General features: G+C 42.5%; 1 protein-coding gene across 7 annotated transcripts in view; it reads left to right on the top strand.

The window, feature by feature from the left end:
- Positions 1-18,473, top strand: part of LOC140491292 (protein CASP-like) — a 618,172-nt gene that overhangs the window by 328,543 nt on the left and 271,156 nt on the right. For all 7 annotated transcript variants that reach the window (XM_072589278.1, XM_072589273.1, XM_072589277.1 and 4 more), the window contains exon 6: positions 17,701-17,824. In XM_072589278.1, the coding sequence (XP_072445379.1) occupies positions 17,701-17,824 (124 nt within the window). The remainder of the gene's footprint in view (positions 1-17,700; positions 17,825-18,473) is intronic.

Raw genomic sequence — 18,473 nt, forward strand, 5'->3', positions numbered from 1 at the left:
AAACAGATCTAGCAACTCAAGATTGGACATGCATGAGGTGCTGTGGGCCACCAATATTAGGATCACACTCCAGCACAATCTACAATCCAATGGCACGGCATATCCCCTACTCAACCATTACCAATTAGCCAGGGTATCAACACTAGTTCAATGGAGAGTGCAGGAGGGGTGCCAGGAGCAGCACCAGGCATATCAAAAAATGAGGTGTCAGCCTGATGAAGCTACTAAACAGGATTATTTGCATGCCAAACTGTGTCAGCTGAAAGTGATCGAGCTAAGTGATTCCACAATCAATTGATCAGACCTAAACTCTGCAGTCCTGCCACATCCATTTGTGAAAGGTGGTCGACAATTAAACACACAGTTGAGAAGGAAGCTTAAAAAATATCCCCATCCCCAATGCTGAATGAATGCAACACACTAGGGCAAAAGATAAGCTGTTACTAGGGGACACAGCTTTAAATTAAGGGGTGGTAGGTATAGGACAGATGTTAGGGGTAGATTTTTTTCTCAGCAGGTTGTGAGTTCATGGAATGCCCTGCCAGTAGCAGTGGTGGACTCTCCCTCTTTATGGTCATTTAAGCGGGCATTGGACAAGCATATGGAGGTTATTGGGCTAGTGTAGGTTAGGTAGGCTTCGGTCGGCGCAACATCGAGGGCCGAAGGGCCTGTACTGCGCTGTATTTTTCTATGTTCTATAAGGCTGAAACATTTGCACCATCTTAAGCCTGAAGCCCCATGTGGCTGCTCCACTTTGACCACCGCGACTTGTCCCCAGTATTACAGATACAGTTGATTCTGCCAATACCCATGTTTCTTGACTGCAAATTGGCTTTAACGCATTTGAAGAATTTAGACCGTTGTTGTCGAACATGAACTTTCCTTTCCTGTATTGGCAATAACACAATTCCAGCACCATTAGTTTAAATGACACCTTCTTGCCATAGCACTAAAGACTTAGGCTTCAGAACTTGCCACTCTCCTAGCCAAACTGTTCCGGAACAGTTACAACGCTGGCATCTTCACAACAATGTGGACACTTACCTAGGTATAGCCTTGTGACAATACAATGGCTTTCAGAGCTGTATTTTATCCTTTCTTCTATATGAAGAAAGGTTCTGACAAAGGTGACAGGCAGTCTGCTCTGAAGCCAATAATGTAAACAGTTTATGCAAAGTTGAAGCAATGGGAGTAGCCTGAATGGGTGTGGTTGAGCTATCACAGTTTTAGTTTTGAAGCTGCATTTGGAAGCTATAGTTCATCCCTCTGTGCTGCTCTCTTTTGGAGCTTTCTCTTGATGTTTTTCCTGCTAGACTGGAGAGTTGCCTGTTAAATAATCAATTTTAATGAGTTTACCTTTACTAAGGGTGTGTTTATGGGATGTTACTATGTCGAAACAGTTACTGCTCAGTAGTTAAATAATCTATTATTCTGTTAAAGTTTTCCAAAAGAGTTAAGTTATTCCGATTTCTTCTTTCTTTTGTTGTCTTTTTAACGATTATATATGAATAAAATGTGTTTTGCTTCAAGACTGGCAGTTTGACCAATCGAATTGCATCTGAAATGCAGTGCCTCACACCTGTGTTTAAAATAAGAAAAAATTAGGCTATCTTCTTAATATATTTTTAGAATATTTGGTCTGGTCAATAACACTCCTATACACAAAAAACAGGACATATCCCACCTGGCCAATTACCACCCCATCACTCTTAATCACTAGTAAAGTGATGGAAGATGTAATCAACAGTGCTGTCAAGCAGCACCTGCTCAGCAATAACCTGGTCAGTGATGCTCATTTTGGGATTTGCCAGGGCCACTCCATTCCTGACCTCATTGCAACCTTGGTTCAAACATTGACAAAAGAAGTGAGGTGAGAGTGACTATCTTTGGCATCAAGGCCACATTCAACTGAGTGTGCCATCAAGGAACCCTTGCAAAATTGGAATCAAAGGGACAAGCTTTCCGCTGTTTAGAGTCATACCTAGCATATAAGAAAATGGTTGTAGTTGTTGGAGATCAGTCCATATCACAGTTGGGGGAGGTGTTCGATGTACTAGGATATATAAAGGTGGATAAATCTCCTGATCCTGACCACATATATCCAAGAACACTGCAAGAGGCTAGAGAAGAGATTGTGAGGGCCCCGGCTGATATTTTTGTATCGTCGTTAGCCACGGGTGAGGTCTTGGAAGACTGGAGGGTAGCAAATGTTGTGCCCTTATTCAAGAAGGGCTGTAAAGAAAAACTTGGGCATGATAGACCAGGAAGCTTAACGTCTGTGGTGGGTAAGTTACTTGAGAAGATTTTGAGGGATAAGATATACATTCATTTGGAAAGACTGGGTTTGATTAGAAATAGTCAGCAGTGCTTTGTGAGTGGGAGATCATGCCTCACAAACTTGTTAGAGTTATTTGATAGTTCCGAGCGGCATGGTGGTTCAGCAGGTAGAACTGCTGCCTCATAGTGCCAGGGACTGGGGTTCAATTCCAGCCTTGGGCAGCTGTCTGTGTGAAGTTTGCACATTCTCCCCGTGTTTGCATGGGTTTCCTTCAGGTGCTTTGGTTTCCTCCCACAATCCAAAGATGTGCAGTAAGGTGAATTGACCATGCTAAGTTGCACATATTGTTCAAGAATGTGTTGTTTAGGGGAAATATAGGGTAGGGGAATGGGTTTGTGTGGGATACTCTTTGGAGGGTCATTGTGGACTTATTAGTCCAAAGGGTCTGTTTCCATACTGTAGGGATTCTATGCTTCTCATTGACCAGGAAGGTTGATGAGGGCAGGGGTTAGATGTAGTCTATATGGATTTCAGTATGGCCTTAGATAAGGTTTCACATAGTAGGCTGCTCTGGAAGGTTAGATTACATGGAATTCAAAGGGAGATGGTGATTTGGATTCAAAATTGACTTGCTGGTAGGAAGCAGAGGGTAATTGTGGAAGGATGCTTGTTGGACTGGATGCCTGTGACAAGTGGAGTGCCTCAGGGGTTGGTGCTGGGCCCATTGCTGTTTGTTATCTATATCAGTAATTTGAATGAGACTGTACAAGGCACGTTTAATAATTTTGGAGATGGTACTAAAATAGGTGGTAATGTGGACAGTGAGGAAGATTATCAGAAATTGCAGCCGGACATTTATCAGATGGGGAAGTATGCTGAGAAATGGCAAATGGAACTTGATGTAGATAAGGCTTGTATTTTGGAAAGTAAGTCAAGATCGAAATTTTGTGGTGAATGGTAGTGGAACAGAGAGATGATGGAGTTCAGGTTCACAATTCTCTGAAAATGGAGTCACAGTTAGAGAGGGCGGTAAAGAAAACTTTTGGCGCAGTGGCCTTCATCAGTCAGGGCATTGAGCACAGAAGTTGGGAAGTTATGTTGCAGTTTTGTAAGACTTTGGTGAGGCTGCACTTGGAGTATTATGTTCAGTTTTGGTCACCTTGTTATAGGAAGGATATTATTAAGCTGGAAAGAGTGCAGAAGAAATTTACAAGGATGTTGGCAGGACTCAATTGTCTGAGTTATAGGGAGAGGTTGGACGAGTGAGGGCATTTTTCTGTGGAGCATAGGAGACGGGGGGGGGGAGGGGCGGGGGGGACCTTTATAGAGGTGTACAAGATCATGAGAGGCATGGATAGGATAAATGCACTCAGTCCTTTTTCCCAGGTTGGGTAATCAAGAACTAGAGGGCATTAGTTTAAGGTTAGAGGGGAAAGAATAAAAGGGAAGCTGAGGGGCAACTTGTTTGCACAGAAGGTGGTATGCATTTGGAATGAGCTGCCAGCGGAAGTGTTTGACACAGATACATTAACAACATTTAAAAGGCATTTGGCCAAATACATGGATAGTAATGGGTTAGAAGGATATGGGCCAAATACAGGGAGATGGAGTTAATCTGGCAGACATTTTGTTTGGCATGGACAAGTTTGGTCCAAAGGGCCTGTCTTTGTGCTATAGGACTCTATGACTCTGTGATCTCAGCTCCGGGACATCTCTGCAGTTCTTCAGGGTAGTGTCCTAGGCCCAACTATCTTCAATTGCTTCATCAATGGGCTTGCCTCCATCATCAGGTCAGGAATGGGGATGTTTGCCGATGATTGCAAAATGTTTAACATCATTCACAGCTCCTCAGATACTAAAACAGTCAATATTCACATTCAGCAAGATCTTGACAATCTCCAGGTTTGGGCTGACAAGTGACAATCCCTGCCACTTGAGATTAAATGGTATTCCCATCATTGAATTCCCCACTATCAACATCCTTGGAGATACCATTGACCAGAAACTCAGATTCATCACAAAAACACAGTGACTACAAGAGCAAGTCAAAGTCTCGGAATGCTGTTGCAAGTAACTCACCTCCTTACCACCCAAAGCCTATCTACCATCCCCAAGGCACAAGTCAGGAGTGTGATGGAATGTTCTGCACTGCCTGGATGGATGCAGCTCCAACTGTGTTTAAGTTTGATACCATTTTGCTTAATTGGCACCACTTTGCCACAAGCATCCACTTTGTCCACCACCAATGCTGAGTAGCAGCAATGTGTACTATCTGTAAGATGCACTGCAGAAATTCATTACAGATTTTTAGTCAGCACCTTTCAAACTCATGCCCACTTGTATCTAGGACAAGGACATCAAAATACATGGGAGCACCATCACTTGCAAGTTCTCCTCCAACCCACTCATCATTTTGACTTGGAAATAAATCACCATTCCTTCACTGTCGCTGGGTCAACCTGCTGGAATTCTCTGCCTAAGGCCATTGTGTGTCAACCCACAGCATATGGACTACACCAGTTGATGAAGGCAGCACACTATCACCTTCTCAAGGGACAACTAGGGATTGGCAATAAAATGCTGGTCAGCCAGCGATGTCCATGTTCCATTGTTAAATAAAGTCAAACAGTTGAAGAGATTAGAAGATATTTTTTTCTTGAAGAAGCTTGATTAAGTACTTTCAAAAAGAATTTAGCTGTTTTATTCATAAAGTGCGCCATTATCATCCCTCCAGGCAGTCCCTTGAAACCCAGGTTAACTTCCTTTCAGCCTGGATTTGCTGACCCTGAGGTGACTAAATAGTCTACCGCTAGAGGTTCCTGATGAGGGGCTTTTGCCCAAACGTTGATTTTCCTGCTCCTCGGATGCTGCCTGACCTGCTGTGCTTTTCCAGCACCACTCTAATCTAGACTCTACCGTTAGATATCTGTATATCCTGGCACAGGCAAAGTGAATCATATTTGAGAACGGGTTAGTGGGGCGCTCAGGTTTTCATACTTTCCTCTGCTGTTTGAATTAGGGCCTGCTTGGTTGGTACCATCACTGAAGTTTCTTCTCCAGTTTGGGAGATCCAGTGCAGGATATTTCTATACATCGGTGCGGTTTTTTCCCTTTTTTTTTCATGTAAGCCTTTGAAGATGTCCTTAATTTTTTTTTGTTCGTTCGTTTGTAACTCATTGCCATGGTGAAACTTGGGTAGTGAGCTTATTTTGGAAGTTCTCTGTCTGCCCACGCAATGTAACTGATTGACAGTAGCCAGTGCTTCGACGCTAGGGGCGTCTATTTGAGAATGGGCCCTGCACTTGAAGTTTTAATCCTGTTATTGGATTTGCAGGAATTTGTTGATAGTATTTCTGGCATCTGAGATTGAGGGATTTGAGATGTCTATGAGGCAGCTTACGCCATGAGCTTGGAGCAAAGTTTGTAGTCTTTGTCATCAGATGCTGTGTTCCTCAGGCAGCCAAAGGCAGGACTACCATACTGGAAATGATGATGAATTTTATTTTTGATGTCTGCATTTCTTGAAAGAGGGCTTCCAAGGTATGGGAATTGATTCACATCCAGTGGCTGATTGCCAGTCTTAATAGTTGGGCGGTGATGTGTGGTCAGAACAGTTGGTGGAAGATTTTTGTTTTTCTGGATATTTAATGTAAGGATCATGCTCTCATTTGCCTCCTTGAATATGTTAACAGTTTGTAGCTTGGCCTGTGAGTGTGTGCACCCAAGCATACATACTGCAGCTTGATTAACAGTTTTCTGCTCAACTTAGAACATACAACATGGAAGATTACAGTGCAGTACAGACCTTTCAGCCCTTGAAACCAATCTGAAGCCCATCTAACCTACACTATTCCATTCTCGTCCATATGCCTATCCAATGATCGTTTAAATGCCCATAACGTTAGTGAGTCTACTACTGTTGCAGGCAATATGTTCCACGCCCCCAATACTCTCTGAGTAAAGAAACTACATCTGACGTCTGTCCAATGTCAGTCAGCCCTCATTTTAAAGCTGTGTCCCCTTGTGCTAGCCATCGCCATCCGAGGGAAAAGGCTCTTACTGTCCGACCTATCTAACCCTCTGACTATCTTTTATGTTTCAATTAAGCCACCTCTCAACCTCCTTCTCTCTAACGAAAACAGCCTCTCGTCCCTCAGCCTTTCCTTGTAAGACCTTCTCTCCATACCAGGCAACATTCTAGTACATCTCATCTGAACCCTTTCCAAAGCTTCCACATCCTTCCTGTAATGCAGTGACCAGAATTGTACCCAGTACTCCAAGTGTCGCAGCACCAGAGTTTTGTACAGCTGCAGCATGACCTCATGGCTCTGAAACTCAATCCCTCTCCCAATAAAAGCTAACACACTGTATGCCTTCTTAACAATCCTATCAAGCTGTGTGGCAACTTTCAAGGATCTATGTACCTGGACACCGAGATCTCTTTGCTCATCTACACTACCAAGAATCTTACCATGAGCCCAGTACTCTGCATTCCTGTTACTCCTTCCAAAGTGAATCATCTCACACTTTTCTGCATTAAACTCCATTTGCCGCCTCTCAGCTCAGCTCTGCAGCTTATCTACGACCCTCAGTAAACTGCAACATCCTTTGTCACTATCCTCAACTCTAACAACCTTCGTGTCGTCTGCAAATTTACTAACCCATCCTTCTATGGCCTCATCCAGGTCATTTATAAAGGACCCAAACAGATTCTTGCAGTAAACCACTAGTAACTGAACTCCAGGATGAATATTTCCCATCAGCGACCACCTTATCTCTTCTTTCAGCAAGCCAATTTCTGATCCAAACCACTAAATCACCTTCAATCCCATGTCTATGTATTTTGTACAATAGCTTACTATGTGGAACCTTATCAAACAATCTACTGAAATCTATATACACTGCATCAACCACTTTATCGTCATCCACCTGTTTGGTCAACTTCTCAAAAAACTCAATAAGGTTTGTGAGGCATGACCTACCCTTCACAGAACTATGTTGACTCTCCCTAATCAACTTATTCCTTTCTAGTTGATTATGAACCCTATCCCTTATAGCCCTTTCCAACACTTTACCCACAACTGAAGTAAGGCTTATAGGTCTATAGTTTCCAGGGTTGTTTCTACTCCTCTTCTTGGACAAGGGAACAACATTTACTCTCCTCCTGTTTTCTGGCACTATTCCTGTAGGCAATGTTGACATAAAGATCAAAGCCAAAGGTTCTGCAGTCTCCTCCTTGGCTTCCCAGAGAATCCTAGGATAAATCTCATCTGGCCCAACTTGTAGCAGCTTCATTCCAATGGGAAGCTTCATGCATATGGAATGGAGTATTGCAGTGAGGAAGATGGAGTAGGGATTTGGTGTGACGACACAGCATTACTTGACCCCATATTGTACACATCTTGGGTGTGTGGCGGATCATCAGCGAGGATCATGGCTTGCAAATTATCTTATCATTGGCAGAGCATGGTGTTGGGTTTCTGCAGGGAGCCAAATTTGAGAGGGATGATCTGTAGCCTCTTGGACGACAAAATCAAAGGCTTTGTAAGGTCAAAGGAGGCCATATATGAATGTTGCTGTGGCTCTGAACACTTTATTTGGATTTGCATTGCTGTGTATGTTATGTGCACTTTGCCTTTTGACGGACAGAATCTGCATTACAACTCCTGTAGGGTTGGGAGAAGGTAACTAAGGAAGGATTTTGCAACAACCTTTCAATGTGGCAGATAGTGGAAAGAGCTGTCTGTAATGACCACACTCAATATTATCTCATTTCCTGAACTTGGTCATAATTAACGCATCTCAGAGTTCCTTCCAGATAAGGGAGACAAGAATATATATCAATGCAAAGAGTGCATCTCTACCATATTTCAATATTTTGTCAGAGATTCCTACACTGCACTTGCAGCCTTGTTGTTTTCTGCTGTTGGATAGATTTTTAAAAACATGTCGGGTTGTGGTTATGCTGAGGTGGTTGTGCTTAGTATTATTTTCACCTCTCAGGTCTTCGCTCTCTTAGGTCTCTGGGTGTTTGGGCTGCAGATGGCCTTGACTATGCTGAAGAATCCAAGCGCACCATGACTGCCAGTGAGTTCCTGATTTTCCTATGCTCTTCCGCCCACCATCTGTCAGTCACGGAATTCCTATTGGACTTCTGTCTTCATTTGTCAATAGACCTATATTCTTTCCCGTCGGATTTGGTGGTGTTTCAGTTCAGGAACAGCTTGCATTTGTGATTTAGCAGTTTCTGGATTTCCTGGTCATTCTTGTCAAACCACCTGTGACATTTCCCATTAGAAAAACCAGGAGTCTCCCCACAATTGTTGTTTATGATGGATTTAAGGGCAGGCCGAGTATTATGGACATTTTGTGGTTCTTTCCTTTGTGGTTCCTTAACAATGTTTGTTAAGCATTGTCAAGGTTGGCTGCAGCTGACGCAATAGCTGACACTGATCCTTAATATCAGTATCCGTGCCATTTCTCACAGCCATGGATACACCCACAGACACTTACACTCTCTCTCTCTTCCCTTTGTCACATATGCATTCACCTTCCTTTCTGCCCTCATGCATGCAAACATTTCCTGTGACCTGGATGGCCTTGTTGTTGGGCTTCTCCTGTCAGGTGCGATTCTTTTACTTTACCAAACTTCCACGTAGATTTGTTGTCATTGGTAGTCACATGTACATTTATCAGCTCCAGTCCTCTGTGTGCACCAGACTCCACCCACTAAATCACCCCTAGATTAATCAGGGCAGTGAAAGCAGGCAAAAACCTGGTGTTATGCAAGTAGCATTAGATTACATAACTTGTGTGCAGAAGAACTGGCACAGATTTCATGCACCAAATGGCCTGTTAATGTGCAGTAATGTTCTAAAATTGTATTCTACAAAACTAATTTGCTGTTATAAGTATTGAAGGTCATTGAAAGATATATCTGACTATTAAGCAGTCTACAGTGAAAACTTAGCTTTTTAACGCCTTTTATTTGATTTGTGAAAATATAGGTGTAGTTGCAACCCACAGAATTCACTTATTGTATAGCTAGTGATAAAAAATACACATGCAGGATTGGAATTCCTTATAGTAAGGTTGGCAAATTGTAAGTTTGTAAAACGTATTTGTTCTTTCTCAGACAAGATTTTTCTGTTCCAGGCTCAGCGTAGAAGTTGTGATGATGAGATTAGTTCATTTATTTCCTGTTAATGTATATTTGTAAAATGAGTACAAAACTTCCCAAGAAACTTAATGGAACATTTAGACTAGCTGTAGTTTTAAATCACTTGGGTCCCAGAAGCCTTTTCTAACACTTTATTAAACAGAAATTGTCATTCTGCAAAGACTAAATACTGTAGGTGCAAGAAATGTGAATTATGAACAAAAACTGCTGGAAAATCTCAACAGGTCTGACAGCATCTCTCGAGAGAAGGAAACAAAGTTAATCATTCACAGTATATCACAGTAAAAAAAAGATAACCACCTCAAACATTTCAGGTGAGACTGGAAAATGAGAGTTAGGAAAAAGTGTCAAATTTGATCACAGAGTTGGCCAGAGTACCAACTGAAACACCGTAAGTGGTGTTAGTGCTGCTACGTTAGAGAGAGAAAATGCAGACACATGCTAGCAGTAAGTGTGCATGGACATTTGGCGCAAACAGAATTGTAAGTGATGCCTCCAGAATTCAGATAAATGAAGAAAGGTTTGCATTTATCTTGCGCTTTCAGTGACCACTGAACACCTGAAAAGACTTTATGGCTAATTAAGCCCCTTTGAAATGTCGTAAATGTTTTGCACTCAGCTCTTATGAACAACAATGACATATCAATGATCAAGTAAACTATTCCTAAGCAATGGTGATTGATGGGTAAATCTTGCAGGTCACTGGAGATAACTGCTCAGCTGTTCTTCAAGGCAGACGAAAAGGCAGACGAGAGTTCATTTTGATGTTTCACCTGGATTATAGCACCTTTAACAGTACAGCAGTCCCTCGCTGCAGTTGCCAGCTGATGTTTGGACTTTGGAGGGGGTTTGAGGGGACAGGGATGTTTCTAAAGCGTGAGAAAGGTGACTGGATCAGATGAGACCTGAAATTGTGCTTTCCTGATTGTGGGTTCAAATTCAGAGAAGATCAGCAGCATGTTTGTGGCTGGACAGCCCTCATGATGTCCTATGGTGTTATTTAACTTGGAATACATTTGTCATTATGAAACTGCTTATATTGAATTTTTTTTTGAAATTATGTACCAACCTCAGAATCAAGTCAGCAGAGCATGAGAATGTCATAGCACCAAATTTACAAAGTTGCCATGCAACTGTTTGCTTGTGCAGTTGTGTCTGATAAGTTTTCTTGTTGAATTTTTGGGCAAAAGGCAGGGGAGCAGTAGAGTGACAGCTTAAATGGAGGCTTGGGACAGGCAAGATCCAGTCTGACTTGAGGGTTGGTGAGGGATGTGGATTGGGGTCAGGGCCACCGAGGTTGGGATCCAATTTGAGACGGTGCCCTGTAGCCCATCAGCTTTTACTTCATTGGCCAGTCTGCCATGTGAGGCCTTGTCAAATGCTTTACTAAAATCTACATAGACAGCATCCATTGCACTACTATCACCAATCCTCCTTGTCACTTCCTCAAAGAATTCAGTCCAATTTGTTAAGCATGACCTTCCCTTAACAAAACATTGCTGACTATCTCTAACTTGTCCATGCCTTTCCAAGTGACAGTTTTTCCGATTTCTCAGCGATTATCCTAGCAACTTGCCCAACACCAAAGTCAGCTAACTAGCCTATAATCGTTCGGCATTTCGTTTACACCTTTTTTACACAGTGGAACCACATTTGCATTCCCCCAGTCCTTCACTTGTGTCTAGTGAGGATTGGAAAATACTCGTCAGAGCATCTGCTATTTCATCCCTAACCTCCATCAACATGCTAGGGAACAATCATCTGGTCTTGGCAACTTACTCACTTTCAAAGATTCCAACTCCTCTAACATTTCCTCTTGCATTACGATAATTTTGTCCAATATTTCACACTGCTTCTTTTGGATATCCTCATCACCCCTGGGAATTTGTGTTGCAGACATTTCGTCCCCTGTCTAGGTGACATCCTCAGTGCTTGGCAGCCTCCTGTGAAGCGCTTCTGTGATCTTTCCTCCGGCATTTGTGGAGGTTTGAATCTGCCGCTTCCGGTTGTCAGTTCCAGCTGTCCGTTGCAGTGGTCAGTATATTGGGTCCAGGTCGATGTGCTTATTGATTGAACCCGTGGATGAGTGCCATGCCTCTAGGAATTCCCTGGCTGTTCTCTGTTTGGCTTGTCCTATAATAGTAGGGCACACCTCACCTCACCTGTGCCCACACCTCACCTCCATCCAAGGCCCTAAAAGGTCATTTTCAAATCCAACAGAGATTTTCCTGCACATCGTCCCACCTCATTTATTGCAAATGTTCCTCTCAATGTGGTCTCCTCTACAGCAGGGAGACCAAGCGCCAACTCGCATTGCGGTTCAGGAAACATCTCTAGTCTGCATGCACCCAACAACCCACCACCCTCTGGCCAACCACTTCAACTTCCCCTCCCATTCTCTCAAGGACATGAAAATCCTGGGCCACCTCCACCGCCAAATCAAAGCCACCCGCCGACTGGAGGAAGAACACCTCATGCCTTGGGACTCTACAACCACATGGCATCAACATTGACTTCACCAGTTTCTAAATCTCCCCAACCCCCCCATCACCTTATCCTACATCCAAACCTCCAACTCGGCACTGCCCTCTTGACCTGACCTACCTGTCCATCTTCTTTCCCACCCATCCACTCCACCCTCCACACTGACCTATTACAATCATCTCTGACCTCCACTGGAATCATGCATATATGTAAACAATGAGATGTGCACTTAGCTTTCTATCTAACCTAGCTAGAAATTACAGTGATGCATTCATGACTAAAGTGAAGCTAATAACATAGGAAATGTAGACAAGTAAAATTTAAATTTGAAATAGACCATAGAACATAGAACATAGAACAATACAGCACAGAACAGGCCCTTCGGCCCACGATGTTGTGCCGAACTTCTATCCTAGATTAAGCACCCATCCATGTACCTATCCAAATGCCGCTTAAAGGTCGCCAATGAATCTGACTCTACCACTCCCACGGGCAGCGCATTCCATGCCCCCACCACTCTCTGGGTGAAGAACCCACCCCTGACATCTCCCCTATACCTTCCACCCTTCACCTTAAATTTATGTCCCCTTGTAACACTCTGTTGTACCCGGGGAAAAAGTTTCTGACTGTCTACTCTATCTATTCCTCTGATCATCTTATAAACCTCTATCAAGTCACCCCTCATCCTTCGCCGTTCCAACGAGAAAAGGCCGAGAACTCTCAACCTATCCTCGTATGACCTACTCTCCATTCCAGGCAACATCCTGGTAAATCTTCTCTGCACCCTCTCCAAAGCTTCCACATCTTTCCTAAAGTGAGGCGACCAGAACTGCACACAGTACTCCAAATGTGGCCTAACCAAAGTCCTGTACAGCTGCAACATCACCTCACGACTCTTGAATTCAATCCCTCTGCTAATGAACGATAATACTCCATAGGCCTTCTTACAAACTCTATCCACCTGAGTGGCAACCTTCAAAGATCTATGTACATAGACCCCAAGATCCCTCTGTTCCTCCACCTGACCAAGAACCCTACCATTAACCCTGTATTCCGCATTCTTATTTGTTCTTATTTGTTCTTCCAAAATGCTTCCAGTGCTACCTTTGTGTTCTGAATTTCTTGGTTTCCCTGCTCGTCCAACAGACTCTTTTGAAGTCAGTGATGTAGTGAGATTGGACACATTGGATTGTTTTCCTTAGAGCAGAGGAGATTGAGAGGACTCTTTTCTGAGATACTGTCGGAGAATGTTCCAATTACAAAAAGAGGTCACACACAGATCTTGTGAAATTGATGAATATTGGTTTATTTCTCAGGATATGGTGGGAAGAGAAAGTGACAGGACTGGCACAGTTAAGTCAAGGATTCTGTTATCTGAGCTGCAGACACATTTTTTGTAGTGTGTTAATTACAATACAATATGAATTAAATTACATTCAATGGAAAACAATCAGTTGTCCGGTAGTAGCCATCAGGTATCAATTGTGACAGGAGGTTCCGTTCCTCTGCTAGAGCAGGTGCTAATGTCCAATATCCTGGTTACAGTAGATCTGCAGGGTGATGTGCATTCTTGTCAGGTATCTGGATGCCACTCAGTCTAGGTAGGCTTTGTAGGGCTTCAGTACTTGAGGAGACTAGGGATGCCTTCGGGGCTGCAGGAGCAGTGATGCTATTATGAGGTAGGAAGTCTGTTATTAGATCATCTCAGGAGTGTATTCCTTCAGTCTGAAAGCTGTTTAGGTAATGTCTTGTTTTGCTGTTTAGTTCCTGAGCTGGTTGTTGTCAGATTGAGGTATTATGGGTATGTTTCGTTAAGAACAGACATGTTTCCTGTGAGCAAGTAGTGGGCAGGCAGAGTGGTTTATCTTTTCTCCTACAGATATGTAAAATTATGAGGGGCAAAGGTAGGGTAGATAAGAAAAAGCTTTTCCCCTTAATCAGTGACCAGGCGATCTGGATTTAAGGTAAGGTACAGAGGGTTTACAGATGTGAGGAACAAACTTTTCATCCAGAAAGTAGTGGGAATGTGGAACTCTCTGCTTGTAAGTGTGTTAGAGGTAAAAAAAAACCTATAGAGGGTTTAAAAATAATTTAGATGCACACTTGCGATGCCAAGGCATATAATCATATGGGAAAGGGCTGGAAAATGAGATTAGAGTAGTTCGGTGGTTGCTTTTGACCAGTGCAGATACAATGGGCTGAAGGATCTTTTTCTGTGATGTCGATCTCTGTAACTCTTTTATACTTATATACTCTGCATTGTCAGCCGATAATGTATTTCACCAAAGAAACTTCTCCTACCATGTGATCATACTGGATTCCCTTGCATTCTTAATGTTTAGTGGTAATCATGCAGGAACTGGCCAAATGCAAGAGAGGGGATGTAGTACCTACTGCTGCTTCTGCTGATTTGAACATTGCACCAGGGTTACAACTCTGCCCTTAGATTGGGCCCCAACTTTCGGTTTTGGCAAGTACTGCTCCTTGGGTCTTAGCTGATTGTTCAAGGCTGAACATTTATGAGAAGTGAAAGGGGTGGTTATGTGTGAGAAAGTATCACAATAAGCATTCGACACATTCAAGTGAAAGGAAAATAAGAAAGTCAGCAGGTACTTGTGCAGCAAGGCAATATGGCTAGATCTCAAGAATATGAAAGTTGAAATCACAATGTTGGGGGTACATTGTGGAGATAGAGGAGAGAATATGTGGACAGATTTTGGAAAGATATAAAAACAGCAGGGTTGTTGTGGTGGGTGATTTTAACTTCCCCTCTTGATCAGGGAAGGGGTTATTCTGGATCTGGTTTTGAGAAATGAGCCCTGCCAAATGAACAAAGTTTCAGTTGGGGAGCATTTCAGGAGTAGTATCTATAATGTCGAGCCTTTTAAGATACTCATGGATAGGGCCAACAGCAGTCCTCGGGTGAAGGTGTTAAACTGGAGGAAGGCGCGCTACAACAAGATTAGGCAGGAACTGGAGAATTTTGATTGGAGGCAGTTGTTTGAAGGTAAATCCATATTGGAAATGTGGGAGTATTTCAAACGGCAGTTGATAAGAGTTCAGAAGCTGCACATTCCTGCGAGAATGAAGGATAGGTATGGCAAGTTACATGAACCTTGGATGATCTGGGATGTTATGATTTTGGTCAACAAGAGAAAGGAAGCATACATAAGGTCTGGGATGATGGAACTGACGAAGTCCTTGAAGTATATAAGGAAAGTGGGAAAGGAAACAAAGAATTAGAATGGCTAAAAGGGGTCATGAAAAATTGTTAGCGTACAGGACTAAGGAGAATACCAAGGCTTTTTATATGTATATAAAAAGCAAGAGGGTAATCAGGGAAAAAGTTGGCCCACTCAAGGACAAGGAGGGAATCTATGTGTGGAGCCAGAAGGGATAGGTGAGTTCTTAAACGAATACATTTTGTCGGTATTCACCAAAGAGAAGGAATTAGTGGAGGATGATTTTGGAGAAGGGAATGTCGAATTTCTACGCCGCATTACTATTAAAAAGGAAGAAGTGTTGTGCATCTTAAAAAGCATTAAGGTAGATAAGTACCCAGGTCCTAATGGGATCTATCCCAGGAATATTGAGGGAGGCAAGAGAACAGTTCACTGGGGCATTAACAGACATCTTTGTATCCTCCGTGGCCACAGGTGAGGTCCCAAAGGACTGGAGAATAGCCAATGTTTCCCCATTGTTTAAGAACGATAGCGGGGATAATCCAGGAAATTACACCTTTGAGCCTCACCTCAGTGACTGGGAAATTATTGGAAAATATTCTCAGGGACAACATCTAAATGCATTTAGAAGCAAATTATAGTGATAGACAGCATAGTTTTGAGAGGGGTGATTGTGCCTCACTGACTTAAATTTTTTGAGGAGGTGACAAAGATGATTGAGGGAAAAGCAGTTGATGTTATCAGCATGGACTTCAGAAATGTCTTTGACAAAGTCAGTCATGGCAGATTGGTACAAAAGATGAAGTCACTTGGTATCAGGGTGAGCTAGCAAATGGATACAGAACTGACTTAGTCATAGGAGACAGAGGGTAGCATGGAAGGATGCTTTTTGGAATGGAGGGTTGCAACTATTGGCGCTCGACAGGGATCAGTGCTGCTCGTGGTGTACTACAAAAATGATTTGGAGGAAACTGTAGCTGGTTTGCAGTTGTTACAAAGATTGATGGAGTTGCGGGCAGTGAGGAGGATTGTCAGTGGATACAGCTGGATATAGATCATTTGGAGGCATGGGCAGAAAAATGGCAGATGGAATTTAATATGAGGTGATGCATTTTGGAAGGTCAAATGCAGGTGGAAATTGTACAGTGAAAGGCAGAACCCTTAGTAGTATTCATATGCAGAGGGATTTGAGTGGGCAGGTCCACAGGTCACTGGAAGTGGCAGCGCAGGTAGATAAGATAGTAAAAAAGGCCCATGGCATGCTTACCTTCATTGAAAGGGGATTGAATATAAGCTTGGTAAGTTGTGCTGCAGCTTTATAGACCTTGGTTAGGCCACACGTGGAATATTGCTTCCAGTTCTGGTCCCCACACCACCAGAAGGATGTGGATGCTTTGGAAGGGGTACAGAAAAGGTTTTCCAGGATGTTGCCTGGTCTGGGGGAATTTTAGCTATGAAGAAAGGTTGGATAGACTGGGTTTGTTTTAACTGGGATGTAGGCGGTTGTGGGGCAACCTGATAGAAGTTTTAAGATTTGTGAATGGCTTGGATAGAATGGAAAGTACGAGGCTTCTTCTCAGAGTGGAGCGGTCAGTTAGTAGGGAACATAAGTTCAGGGTGCGGGGAAGTTTTCAAGATATGTGCGAGGCAAGTTTTTCACACAAAGAGTGATGAGTGTCTGGAATGTGCTGCCAGGGGACATGGTGGAAGCAGATACAACAGCAGCATTCAAGAAACACCTGGATGCATATATGAATAGGAAGGGATTAGAGGGAAATGGATCCTGTAAGTAAAGACAGTTTTAGTATGGAAAGGCAAAATGTGTCAGAGCAGGGTTGGAGGGCTGAATAACCTGATCCTCTGCTGTATTGTTCTTTGTACTAAGGGAAAAACTGTTCCCATAGCTGGAATTTTTGAGAACCAGATGACGCTGATACAAATTGAGTGGCAAAAGAACCAGTGGTACCATGAGAATAAGTTTTTTTGCAGTGATTGATTAGGATCTTGAATGCCCGAAAGCCTGACAAAGATAGATTTACTTGTGTCTCTTTCGAAAGAGCATTATATAATGACCTGAAGATAAACGTGCAGGATTATGGAGGAAGGCTGAGGATTGGGATTAGCTGAATTTTTTGTTTGTAGATAGCTATTCCAGATTTGACAGGCTGAATGGCCGCCTTTGGACTTGTAACCATTTTGTGATGCATTTGTGGTTGACTATGTTGATAGGCTTCCAAGATCAAAAGTTATAAATGGCTTTGCGATCTTTAGTGAACAGAAGCTAACTTGAGTCTAGTCAATAAAGTGGTATAATATTTTGACATTGATTTTCTCATGAGTCATTTCAGTGGGCCAAGAGTATCCTTTAAAGCAAACTCTATTGATCGTTCATAACCTAACCATTTGAACTTCAATTTAACATTTAAGGAATAATGGGACTCCAAAGGGACTAGTATCAATTGATTATATGTCAGGTTTGTAAAGCTGCAGTTTAAATCATGGCACGTTTTCAGAGTACAGGAAAGCTCCTCATGTAGAACTGCACAATAACTGTGTAAACGCTTCTTGTTTTACAGAGGTTACAATAAAAGCACTTAAAGAAAAAATCAAAGAATATGAGCAGACCTTGAGCAGCAGAGCAGAAAGCCTTGCACTTGAAAAAGAGCAGAAATTGCAGAATGACTTCACAGAAAAAGAAAGGTGAGTTAATGCCTCTTTTTTTTCATTCCATGTTTTGCACAATTTGTTTTTTTTAAAGTTTATTCTCTTGGAGGCAGGCATTTCCTGTTTCTGGTTGAGGAATTCATCAGATGATAAAGCTGTTTCCCTGATCGTTTTCATTTTTGAGACCATTGACTGGCTGAAATAGGGACATCTGTTTCTACTCCATAATGCGTGCAAGATGCATCTCTGACTATGTGTGACATGTCACCGAAAGGTTTAGTGAAAAACTGATGAAACATGTCTCCATGTGGATGCTACAGCTATGAAGCTAGTTCTGAAAAATATTTAGTGGGACTTAATTCTGAGGTTAGATATGCTTGCCAAACAACCCCCACAATCGAGAATACTGTCAGAATATTAGAGCAGCCAGACTCGCAACACAGCTTGCTTCCGTGATTACATTTTTTTTTACTGTCACTTGTCAAAGAGGCTGGCGATTTTGTTCTTAAGACAGCATTATTTGCTTGCTGTAAGAATACTGTATTTTATAAAATCACTCTATGATGTATTAAAAAAGCATAAGGACTGTGGATTGTGAGACAAGGTTTAATTTCTTTAATGTTTGGATACTCAACTAGCATTAGCTGTTGGTGATGAAATGTAGTACTAAATGCCGGTGATATCC

The sequence above is a fragment of the Chiloscyllium punctatum genome, chromosome 19, assembly GCF_047496795.1.
Source record: "Chiloscyllium punctatum isolate Juve2018m chromosome 19, sChiPun1.3, whole genome shotgun sequence".
Taxonomy (NCBI): domain Eukaryota; kingdom Metazoa; phylum Chordata; class Chondrichthyes; order Orectolobiformes; family Hemiscylliidae; genus Chiloscyllium; species Chiloscyllium punctatum.